The sequence below is a fragment of the Trachinotus anak genome, unplaced genomic scaffold (assembly GCF_046630095.1).
Source record: "Trachinotus anak isolate AG129_WGS33_773 ecotype Australia unplaced genomic scaffold, CSIRO_AGI_Tana_v1 ptg000028l, whole genome shotgun sequence".
Taxonomy (NCBI): domain Eukaryota; kingdom Metazoa; phylum Chordata; class Actinopteri; order Carangiformes; family Carangidae; genus Trachinotus; species Trachinotus anak.
Window position 1 is genome coordinate 20,532,066 of NW_027273879.1, and position 12,122 is coordinate 20,544,187.

At 43.8% G+C, this 12,122-nt stretch overlaps 1 protein-coding gene across 4 annotated transcripts; it reads right to left on the reverse strand.

The window, feature by feature from the left end:
- Positions 1-212: 212 nt before the first annotated feature.
- Positions 213-12,018, reverse strand: prrc1 (proline-rich coiled-coil 1). Of its 4 annotated transcripts, XM_071465608.1 has the most exons (10): positions 11,891-12,018; positions 11,175-11,356; positions 10,397-10,532; positions 8,861-9,262; positions 8,119-8,264; positions 5,741-5,843; positions 5,498-5,661; positions 4,121-4,224; positions 3,681-3,783; positions 213-3,007 (listed from the first exon to the last, which is right to left on the reverse strand). In XM_071465608.1, the coding sequence occupies exons 3-10, from the start codon at positions 10,491-10,493 to the stop codon at positions 2,798-2,800; spliced, it is 1,329 nt and encodes a 442-aa protein (XP_071321709.1). In that variant the 5' UTR covers positions 10,494-10,532; positions 11,175-11,356; positions 11,891-12,018; the 3' UTR covers positions 213-2,797. The 4 variants fall into 4 exon arrangements, with proteins under 4 accessions (XP_071321709.1, XP_071321707.1, XP_071321708.1 ...); XM_071465606.1 differs by lacking the exon at positions 11,175-11,356; XM_071465607.1 differs by lacking the exon at positions 11,891-12,018 and having other exon boundaries at positions 11,044-11,182.
- Positions 12,019-12,122: the final 104 nt, after the last annotated feature.

A 12,122-nucleotide genomic window follows, 5' to 3' on the forward strand; every position in this document is an offset into this window, starting at 1 on the left:
TGAGACTGAACCTGCATTTTCTGTTTACGCTGCAGAGATAACACCAACACCATTTAACAACAAACACATGTAACTAGTTTCTATTACATTTTGAACACACTGGCTTAAAAGAGCTCCAAGATACAGACAGAAATGTCATAAATGTTGCAACCATCCTCTAATCGAACATCACTTTTGTCCTGTTTTGACAGCTCTAGCACTGATTCAAACCATCATGAAAAAGTGATTTATTTTATTTGTGTAAAAAGGCACATTTAGAGGACACAAAGTACAGAAGAACGTTGTTTCACTGACTGACAGGTGTTTAGTAACTTCTGTTTCTGACAGTGTCCAACTGCCTGAAACAGCAGAGAATAAATTAATTTCCTTCGATCAAATTCCAGGTCACTGTTACATCCTGCTGCACACAGAACAACAGTTATGGAGGGCAAACGTTTTACACTTGAGAGAATGTGTGAGATAATGTTTTTTTTTTTAACTAACACATGACTAAAACATGATGACATCATCTAACCGTTCTAGTTGTGTCCCAGTTGCACACTATATACTGTACTATACTGTGTACTCTTCAGTGCATTAACACAGTGAAAAAATGAGTCAGACATATGCACAGAGGGGGGAGGGTGCAGACTGAAGTTTAGAGGGAGGGGCTGGGTTTCTAACAGGCAAAGCACTGAACTGGTGATGAAGCAAAACTCAAATGGTCATCAATCACAGAGCAGGGCTGGGTCACACCTGTATCAGAGGTGTCCCAGTGATTTTCAACAGATTTCAATTTTATGTAATTTAACCTTAACTGGACAAAATCTCAATAATGGGAGCAGTGAAACTTCCTCTACAGAGTGCTGCAGGGACGATGTATTTTTGTAAACCAACCCTGAAGTTAGCATCACCCTGGTTCCCTCGACAAAAAGCCAATCGGATATTTTCATTAGTTTTTGAATTACTGAAGAAAATAAACTCTGTGAAAAACAAAGGTTTATGATACTGACAGGTTTGCTTCAGCAGGATAATCTTCACTAATGAAACTCTATAATGTTTGAAGCCTGGATACAATCAGCAGAAGTAAAAAGCTCATGTGAAACAAATGACACCACAACTAAACTACCAACTTCTTCCAAAGTTAGTTTTGGTTTTCAAAAGCCTGAGTATAAACACAATGAGGCTGTAAACGTGGATTATAGTAGGAGGTTGATTTTCATGTTCAGCATGATGACATTTAACATCCCAAACAACCTCTGTGGTCTCATTTAGCCACTTGTCAGCAACCAGCCTTTTTTAAGAGTAGTAAAAGCTTAAAAAAAAAAAAAAAAAACAACAACTGGGGTATTTACTGATTTATTTTTTAGGTCGTAAAATAAAACGTATATGTTAACCACAGACCTTATTTCAGTCATTTAATCAAAAACCCTTCAAAAAACCCAGAGACTTTGGAACGAGGGAACCACAGGTACTAAAGTGTTACTAGGACTCTCTCCTGCAGCACTTTATTCTGACTCATTGTTCCATCATAACTCGAAGTCAACTCTGCAGGTACCACAGGTTTCCCAACAGGTGTCTCCAGTCTGACAGCATCTAGTAACTCAAAACAATTCTCATCACAAGTGGTTCATATTAATTCAGTGCTTACAAAAGCTTTTACTGGAAACTGTCGCAGGTCCCCTAAACCTTGGGGGCACTGTTATTGCCCAATTTTCACTGTGTGACAATTGATTTATGGTCATTTAAAAAATAAACATGAACATGCCTCCCTAAAGCAAAACATCAGCTGACGTTCTAACAGCCTCAACAGATCTCAAGGCCCTGGATTTAATACCTTTATTATTTTACATATTGCATGTTCCCAAATTAATTTGTGCTTAATCAATTTACCACAAAGTAAATTATCACGTACAGTCAGCATAAGAAATAAGCACAGAAACACCATTAATGCATAGCAAGGGGGAGGAATGGGGGGTTAACAGTGACCCCGGGGCCTCTGAGCAAGTTACATCCCTGCTTGAATGATATTTTTTCCAAGCAAAGAAAACAGAGGAGTTATTTACAGGGCATCTGAAAACAGGTGGACGGTGTATTGATGTACTGATGGCTCCACCAACACCTCAGAAACTAACAAAATAAAATCCTTAAAGAAACACTTCATCCTCTATTAAAGGTCTGAAACTGTCAGCAGTGTCAGGAGATGATACAAAACAACACATTACTTTCCTCTACACTCATGACCAGAATAATGCTCTGACCACTTTAGTACAGAGGTGACTTTACAGTGGTTGAGTAAACAGTATCCAAGACCCAATCTGAGTGATGGCAGGTCCAGATCATGTTAAGTCTAATGTGGGGTCAAGTGTTTGTTTCCCAACATGCTGGATCAGTGAGAGCCTCAAGAACATAGAATACAACTGGGACACGGTCTGTGTGTTAGTCTCTATAATAACCTTCAGAATAACATACAGAAAAGTAAACATCGCTACTGTTTGAATTAAGGTTGTTGAGATTAACATACATGATGTGTGAGAATCTTTTAAGGAAGATGCGGAGTTGATGAGTTAATGGATAAGTTTTCTCTGAAGCCTGAGTTGATGACAAAGAACCGACTTGATATCTGTTTCACTAAAACCGTCCTGACATGTTGGAACGTCAGGGAACCTCCGTGCAAAACGTCCCAACCAACATCTTTAAAGAAATGTGCATTTGGCTTTGCCCCCCAAGGACTGATGGGGGCTGGATGGGGGAGCAGGAAGGAGCTTCGCTGCCCCATCAGTTGGTTTTTACTCCACTGCGTCTCCACCGCTCGGCCTCACACAGTCCTGGGTGGCAGCTGCTGTTTGTAGATCCCAGCCAGAGCTTTGGCGGCGCTGTAGATCATCTGCCGCTGGCTCATGCCCGTCATAGCCAGATGCCAGTCTGTCCGGTTGATGTTGGGCACACTGCGCTCCAGGACCTCACCCACTGGAACAAGCAAGCCCGACCAGCGCAGGTTGTAGTCAGGAGGGGTCAGAGAGTGAGCCTGCACGGGCAGAGTTACACAAACAGGTGGATGAGTTGCTGGAGGTTTTCAAGTGACTGAGGATGAATAAACTCTCTGAGGCTGAAGCTGACGTTTGTCTCCATCAGTAACAATAAACCAAACTGCAGTTAGAGTGGTTGTAAAAAGGTGGCTGAAGATGTGGATGCAACATGCCAGTGCCAAGGAAAGACGGATCGAAACAAGAAATATTTTTCTTGTAAAACTATGTCATGCTGCTATTTTTCGATATTTAGGACTTTTATATTTTTTTTCTTAAAATATTTCAACTTAATCCTCCAAGGTTTTTCCAAACAGTGACCATGATACTGCGCCAAACAACTGCACGTGTCACATGTGCAGTTTAGGCTATGTCAGCACTAAAACAGCGTATCAGAAATAATCCCTGTTCATACTAACACACCTGAAAACACATGAGCATACATACACTGGGCATATGTGTGCTGGAGTAAACAGGAGGATTTTGTATAAAAGGCAGAATTTAACTGCACAACAGCTGCAGGCAAAGACAACAAGGTCAGTCACGCTTCTAACTCGTTGTTCACGTTGCACTCACCACAACTAAAACAGCCGGTGGGGAGTCGTGTGGACGCCAGGTAAAAATGTAGCAGAAGTGATGTTTTAAAACTAAAAGGTATCAGTTGTTGATTTGTACCTGCTGGACGTGATCTAGAGCCAGAGGAGTTGCCTGGGTGAAGACCTCGATGTGGATGCTGTAACCAGGGTCCTCCAGGATCAAACAGCCAATGTCAAACCACCTGGAGACAACAACAGTATGAATATGAGTTCATTCATGCTGTGCCCGACCGGGCCACATGGGTCAAAGTCCGGCCACCAGACACTCCCCTCTCAGGTCTGGCTCCAGGAGGGGGCCGATGTGATTCAGTGTGTATGGAGAAGCTGTTTACATATGTAAACATTCAGTCCACTACAGCTTCAATCCAGAGCTACTGTTCACTGCAGGGCTGTTCAACTGGGTAGTCCACTGTAGCTTTGGCTCTCAGGGTGTGTGTGTGTGCGTGTGTGTGTGTGTGTGCGCGCGTGCATGTGTGTGTGTGTGTGTGTGTGTGTTTCAGTTAGATGTTTTCTTCTTACTTGTCAGGAAAAAGCTCAGCGATGAAGCTCTCCGTAGAGACCACTGGCTGCTTCTCATGGATCACACCAGCTCGACGCAGACTGTCAATGCGCTCCTGAGCCCCCTGCGCACACACACGCACACACACACACACACAGTTTGTGTATGACTGAAAATGAAAACCCTTCACTGAACCACAGCCCTGAGTTAAAACACTGCGGGGGAAAGTTGGCAACGCTGCCTGTAGATGAAAGGTGGGACAAAATATGGACACAGGATCATATTGTTTTACTTCCTCTTGTCACACGTTATTGACACACTGATGTCAAATATCACTCTCTTTTTTTTTCTAGTAAATTTTTCAGGCTTTTTATTTTTTCTATAAGAGCTGCAGTGAGAGACAGACAGGAAAGTTGGGGAGAGAGGATGACATGCAGCAAAGAGCCACGGGCAGGACTACGCCACTGCGGTTAGGACTAAGCCTTAATGGTACGAGCTCTACCAGGTGAGCCACCGAGGGGCTACAAATATCGATATCCTTATTAAAACATGCAGGTGCTCTTAACGAATTTCCCTGCTAATTTGAGTCACTACATTGTGACCCCTTCAAATGAATGATGGTGAACTTGTGGTGAAGAAGAGGACATGGAGTAAGGCGGACACCACGAACGGCGGGGAAAAACAACTCACAGAGGTACAGTCGACTTTGAAGTCGAAAGTCTGGTACAACTTCAGCTTTTACAAAGTAAATCGATAAAGACAACACAACACTAACACTACACTACACACACACACAGACCAGAGATGTCCTCCTGCACACACTCATACACTGAGGGCCAGTCTGAGTTAAGGTTTCCTTAGAATAAAAGCAGTTGCACGAAACATCCTTAAGTCTAAGGTTTCCTTAAAGTCTTCACTTCAGTATTTAAGGTTTTCTCCTTACATTTAAGGAATCACTGAAACTCAGTTAAACTGTTCTTGCACAAAAGACCTTAGCAACCAAAGTAAGGAAACAAACTAAAGGTACCTCTGACAGCAAATAATTTGTCTCCATGGAAACAGTACAATTTTACTGCCGTAAAATGTCTTTCTCTGCTGCAAATGCCTTAACTTTTTTCCTTGACTAAGAAAACATTTTAAGAGATTTTGTGCAACGCCCTTAAATCCCTCAGCTAAGGAGAAATTAAACCTTAAGTGTCAAACTTGAGCCAAACTTAAGGTGTTAAAGGTCTTCGACTGTCACACACCAACACACACCTGGACATAAACACACACAGGCTTGATGAGTGGACAGAGCAGCAGTCTGCTCTAATGACACTGAACACACACACCTACACAGTGGGCACATTCCTGTCGTCTGGATTTCAGCTGGAAGGTGACTGAGTCAGAGAACTCACCTTGACACCGGCTGCGTAGCCCACAGGCTGTGGGGCAATGTTGGACTGACCGGGCTCTCCAGTGACCATGGCCATCCCAAAAACCTCCTGGAAGGCATCTCTGACGGCCCCCACATTCATCTCCTTTTCTGAAGTCACCACGATGTCAATGTCCCCACCAGACTCTGCAGAGATGTTTATTTATTTATATCTGAACATTTAGTGGAGGATTTTCCATCAGGGGGTAAAGTAGTGATGACTCACTGATGTATGGAGCCATGCCGGGGTCCAGGGTGGTGATCATGGACTCCACAGAGTGTTTGGTTTTGTCCAGGACTGTCTTCACGACAGGGTTACCTGCAACTCCCTGAGGACACAAACAGACACACACAGAGGAACCAGATCAGGATCAAACTGGGGGGAAAAATATATGAGCTGAAAATTGCATATTACATCCTTAAGTGTTGTGATATTAGAGCTGGACTGACAAATTTGATTTGATTTGATAAAGTGAGGTCATTTAGAAACATTTGGTTGGATTATAGGTGTTACTCTAATTTTTTTTTTGTTAGCAAATCCCACAATGAGACGCAGCGGCAGGTGTGTGTGTGTGTGTGTGTGTGTGTGTGTGTGTGTGTGTGTGTACACTTGTACTTGCTACATAGTATGGACCAAAAAAAGTATTTTACTAATAGAGTGAGGACATTTTGGGAAAGTGAGGACATTTTGGCTGGTCCTCACTTTTTGAGACACCGTCAAATCACATTTTGAGGGTGAAGACTTGGTTTTAGAGTTATGGTTAGAATTAGGTTTAGGTTAGGATTAGGGTTAGGGTTAGGCACTCAGTTGTGATGGTTAAGGTTAGGGTAAGGGGCTAGGGAATGCATTATGTCAATGAGTGTCCTCACAAAGATAGAAATACAAGTAAGTGTGTGTGTGTGTGTGTGTGTGTGTGTGTGTGTGTGTGTGTGTGTGTGTGTGTGTGTGTGTGTGTGTATGTGTGTGTGTGTGTGTGTGTGAATTTTTATTTATACGTGAAGGTTGATTTTAAAATAAGTTGTGCTTCACTTTCAGACAGGTTACCTTCACATTACTGCAGTTTGGTCACAAAAAAGTGGTAGTTGTGTTACTACATCAGACCTGTAACATTTATCACGTGCACACGACAACACGTCTGAACTGAGTGCCATCACATGAACAGTAATTACTGCAGCTGTTTGATTTATTAAGGGTGTGGGTTCAGAGTTTAGAGAAGTCCTCTGCCAGAAGAGAACACGTTTAAACTGACTAACTTGATCATGGATGGCTGCATATCCAGGATAAACAGTGTGGTGTTAGACTGACAACATCCAGTTGTATTTATCTATGAAGTATATGTAAGTCTATGTATAAATCTAACCAGGTGGTCAAACTTCAGGTGTGTTTTAAAGACATAAAGACCTGAATGACCTGTAATGTTTTGCTTATAAACTCAGAGGAAACTGAAGTTATTGTACTTGGCCCTAAACACCTCACAAATACATTATCTGATAATAAACTTACTCTGGATGACGTCACCTCGGCCTCCAGTGCTACAGTCAGAAACCTTGGGGTCACTGGGGACTTGTCCTTTACTTCACATATAAAACCAGTCTCTATGACAACCTTCTTCCAGCTGACCATTATTGTGAAAACCAGAAACATCCTGTCTCTATAGGAAGCTGAAAAAGTAGTTCATGCATTTGTTACCTCGAGACTAGACCACTGTAGGTCTGTATTATCAGGATGTCCCAGTAACTCAGAGAAAACCCTCCAGCTGACACAAAAGGCTGCAGCATGAGTAGTGACAGCAGCTAAGAAATGAGATCACATCTCTCCTGTGTTTGCTTCTCTGCATTGGCTCCCTGTAAAACCCCCCTCACCTACAGAGACATTAATGGTCAGACACCGTCATATCTTAAAGAGCTTATAGTTCCCCATTATCCCAATAGGACAGTCCGCTGTCTAAACGCAGGTCTACTTGTGGTTCCTAGAGTTTCTAAGAGTAGAATGGGGGGCAGAGTCTTCAGCTATCAGGCTCCTCTCCTGCGGAACCAGCTCCCAGTCTGGGTCCAGGATCGGACCCGCTCTCTACCTTTAAGATCAGGCTTATAGTTTCAGCAGAGCCATGAACCATCCCTCAGTTATCCTGCTGTAGGCCTAGACTGCTGGGGAAACTCCCATGATGCACTGAGGACTACTTCTCTCTCTCTCCATATATTTATATCACTCAGCTTCATGTCACTAACTGTGTATTTTCTCTTTCTCTCTCTCTCTCTCTCTCTTTCTGACTCTGTTCCGCAGGATCCACATCTGTCACAACTCCACACTCATCATCATTATCATTGTCATCATTGTTATTATTATTAATTATTAACAACTAGTCTGACAGTGCTGGTAAACATCAGTATAGACAGCTGTTCCTGCTCTCACTCACTCTCTCTTTCTCAACCCAACCAGTCGGGGCAGACCCCACCTCACACCCCCACCCTCCATCCTGACTCTGTACTCAATGTGTGTTTCTCCTTATAATGTCGGTGGCAGCTCGCCTCAGGTTGGAGTAAACTGGCCAATCAGGCTCCTTTAAATTTACATCAAACCACATGTGACTAAAGAGGTGTTACCTTGATGAAGCCCCAGATGCCCCCACCAGTGTTGATGTCTCCAGACCCTCTGGGATCTTCCTGCTCCTCTGGGAAGGTTATGGGAGATCCAGTATCCAGTCCTCCTGTCATGACTGGTTGTTGGACCATAGCGTTGGACACCACACCTGGAGGATAAAAAACATATACATCCTTCAGAAAAACCCACACCACAACTGTGGATGTACCAACTTTCTATTTGGGATGTTAGAGGAGGACGATTTCAAGTAAAACAAGACGGGGTGTGGCTAAAGAAAGATTTTGGTTACAGTATGGGAAGCGTGGGATACAGTGTTCAGAGTTTCACCACATCAAGAACTAAAAATCAAGATGAAGTGTGGTTTTAATATGTTCTAAAGGATATCTTAATGTGGAGAGATGCTGCCAAAGGCTCCTGTGACACAGACTTATTGAACAGCCTGACAATGGTACAAGCTGCAGACCGTTGCCTCCTCAAGTTTTTGACTGAGCCTCGCTCCTCTAACTGAAGAGACAAGACCACAGTCAGGTGGGAGCTCATGGCTGCTGATCAATGTGAACTACTCCTCTAGCACCAAGGCTTCGAGCTGGTGTTAGCTGCTGGAAGATGTTGCTTTGGCCACATCCCAGACAGTTCCTGCATTAACGGAGACAGTGAACACGAGGATGTAGGTGGCAGAGTGGACGTCCACGTGATACCGGAGGACAGAAAAGGAGGTATAGACCAGACAGGTGCGGCTCTTACCTGGCATGGGGGCAGGACTGGAGAATGTTGGCATCAATGGCGTCTGTGGTGTTCGACCAGCGTGGCCCCGTGTGATGTCATATCCTGCACTCATGGAGAAGCTGGATATGGGCGGCCCAGTGGGAGGGGCCATCATGCCAGGAGCTGATGGCTGAGGTGGTCTGACGGGGGAGGCCAGAGGAGGCAGAGAGGGGGAGGTGGAGGGAGGGAAGGGAGAGCTGCTGGTGAAGGGGGAGGTGAGTGTGGAGGGAGGGGGGAACTGGGAGGAGAGGGAGGAGAGGGAGGGGGGTGCAGCCAGCGGGCTCCTGAAGGGAGGGAGGGAGGGGACAGGGGGGAGAGTGGTGGAGACTGGGGGGGACCCGATGGAGCTGGTGTTGGGGAGGGACAGAGGGCTGGACAGACCTGAAATCAAACAACTACAGTTACACCTCAGAGCTACTGTGTCCTCGGTCAGGAGCTCAGTGTTCAGTTAAACTCTCCCTGAGTCAGTCAAGCAGCAGCCTCCAGGGCTGAACACGGACGCAACAGTGAGGAGCTGAAAGCTGCAGTTCCTCTAATGACCACTAGAGTCTGGCTCCACTGAGTCAGTCCCCATAGACTCCCATGTTAAACTGTCCAACTTTACAGCAGAAATAAACATGTTTACAGCCTGGTACAAAAACTGTTTTGGTCTCTACAGCTAATTTGCTCCTTCATGACACCTGTACAGGCTGAATTTTTATATCACTCACCTGTTTAAATGTTATTTAGACTTAAAGTTATACATAATTGTGAGCATGGCCACTTTGAGCGACTGGTGAATGAGCATATGATTGCCACAGACATCTTGGCTCCATGCATGCCCCACCTCTTTGCCCATTTTTGAACATATAGTAATATAACTCATAATATAACTCAGCCACTGATGGATATTTGAAACAGATACCAAATGTTAAAATATGATTGTTCAGGAATCAATGATGTCTCAATCCAGTAACAATACACTACCCTTCATTTATTTTACATCAACTAACATTTTTGATGAGAGTCCTTTCAATTTGTTTTTTGAAGAGTTGTGACTAAGATGCAGCACAATGTTTCACACGTCTGTGATGAGACTTTTTTATTCAGTAATGGAAGATTTGCTGCTTCTCCATAATTAAAGTTGTCACTCCAGGTGTTGTTTGTCAGAGGCAAGTTACAAGAGCCACGTGGTGTTCAATACAAGCAGGCTGAAATCTCACAATGTTTATGTTAAAGAAACAACTAAATTCACATGATCCTTTTTACAACATCCAGATACCATATTGCTTTACTTTTCCAACAACATAGCTCATCCATGTTGTACCTTCTAGCCTATTTCATAATCTAGGATGTCAGAATGTCTACTACGTTGTAATAACGAATTAAAATCTGATGTTTCTACAACTTGAGATCACCATGCGGTGAAATGAACTAAAACTAATGACTGGTCTTGACTGAGGGTGAGTGGGAGTTCACTCCAGCAGAGGGAACCTGTTCTGCTCTCAAAGCAACACTTCACAGGTCATGTCTTACCTATGGTCATTGGTGGAGCACTGACCGGGGCAGCCATGGTCAGAGGAGGTGTAGGAGTGGTAGGAGGTGTAGTCTCAATTCCACTCTCTTCCATCATCTTCTCAGCCTTATACCTGCACTTCAACCCAGATTATAGCTGCAAGAAAATGGGAGGAATTAGGATGTGTTCAACTTGTTGTTTAATCAATTCTTTTTTTTCTTTACATATGATTGTATATTAAAAAAGTTGGGTCGCTAAAGTGAGCCCGGTCCAGAACAGGCACACAGAGAAGACCAGTAAAGACAAGGACTGGGCCAGACCTCCAGTGGTCAGAGTGAATATCAATAGGAAAAAATATATATATTTAACTTATTCTTAGCTGGTTAAAACTACCTTTCTCTCTCCACTCTCTTGCCTCAGTCAGGTGTTGCCACATCTCCAGTTTAAAATTAAATGCCTTCTGCAGAGTTGTATAACTGCAAATTCATGACTTGACATTTTGTTATGTTGCAGCCTTTTGCTTAAAAAAAAAAAAATCTTTTTCTCTCCCTTCAATCTACACTCAATACTCCATCATGACAAAGAGCAAACCGAATTTTAAAATAATAAAAGCAAAGAGGAAGAAAGTATAAAAAGGAAGGAAGGAAAACTAAAATATCATATTGACCTAAGTTTTCTGACACTTTAGCTCAGGTTCCCCGCTTTCCTCTTGATCATCTCTGAGATGTTTCTACACCTTGACAGGAGTCCACCTGTGGTAACTTCAGCTGATTGGACATGATTTGGAAAATCAAACACCTGTCCATATAAGGAACAACCAGGACTCTTCCTAGAGCTGGCAGAATATGGAGGTCACTGTGCTCTTAGGACTCTTCAGTGCAGTTGTTTTAGCCTTCCCCAGATCTGAGCCTCGACACAGTCCTGTCTCTGAGCTGTGCAGGCAGCTCCTTCCTCTTCGTGGCTCTGCTATGCGTGGTCAGCTGTGAGAAGGTAAATCCAGCCCTGAGGATGTGCACCAACACTGCTGCTACTACACTGTTACACTGCAAGGAGGAACTATACTGCTTCATTCAGACCATGACGAACAGCGCATTCATAACAGTCTGCCATGTCTGGTTAAAATGGAACTAACTTTTTCCAACCTCATGAGCAGTTTAGTTCAGTCATCTTAAGACAACACGTCACGGCTCTGTCTCAAGTTGTATCGGGATAATTAAAAACGACCGTCTTCTTATTTAACGTCCATTAAAACACTCAGTAATCAACGCTTCACCGTGAACGTGTCTTTGTTTATAAGCGACACAACATCGGACCGTCGGTGTTTAAACTGACTCGGTGTTAGCTTCCTTTACGCTGCAGTTACAGCTCAGCTCTACACGTTTAACCCTCACTCCGCTCAAACGAAGGAAAAATTTAAGTATGGAAAAAGTCACATTTACATTTTTATCATACTCTCCAGGAAATAACCGTCAGTGACTGATTTATATTCCTCTGGCCGTGGCTCGAATACTCACCTGCTAGCTGGACAACGTAACTCCGTACCCCCATGAATAACCCACCGACCCACTGTGATGACGTCATGTGTTGCCACGTCTGCTCGACCGCGACTCCTCCCATTCCCGGGAGCGCCCGGACAACCTCCGTGGAACCACGTGACCCGGCCCCCCTCCCTCCCCCCGATTAGAGCTGGATGATTGGACACAAAGATCCTGTGTTCCTTCAGGACGAAGATTGATTAGAGGATTC

Coding starts and splice junctions, on each gene's coding strand:
- prrc1 (XM_071465606.1), bottom strand. CDS start 10,493: ATGATGGAAGAGAGTGGAATTGAGACTACACCTCCTACCACTCCTACA. Junction 8,265..8,860: donor CAGTCCTGCCCCCATGCCAG/GTAAGAGCCGCA, acceptor TTTATCCTCCAG/GTGTGGTGTCCAACGCTATG. Junction 5,844..8,118: donor GCATCTGGGGCTTCATCAAG/GTAACACCTCTT, acceptor TTGTGTCCTCAG/GGAGTTGCAGGTAACCCTGT.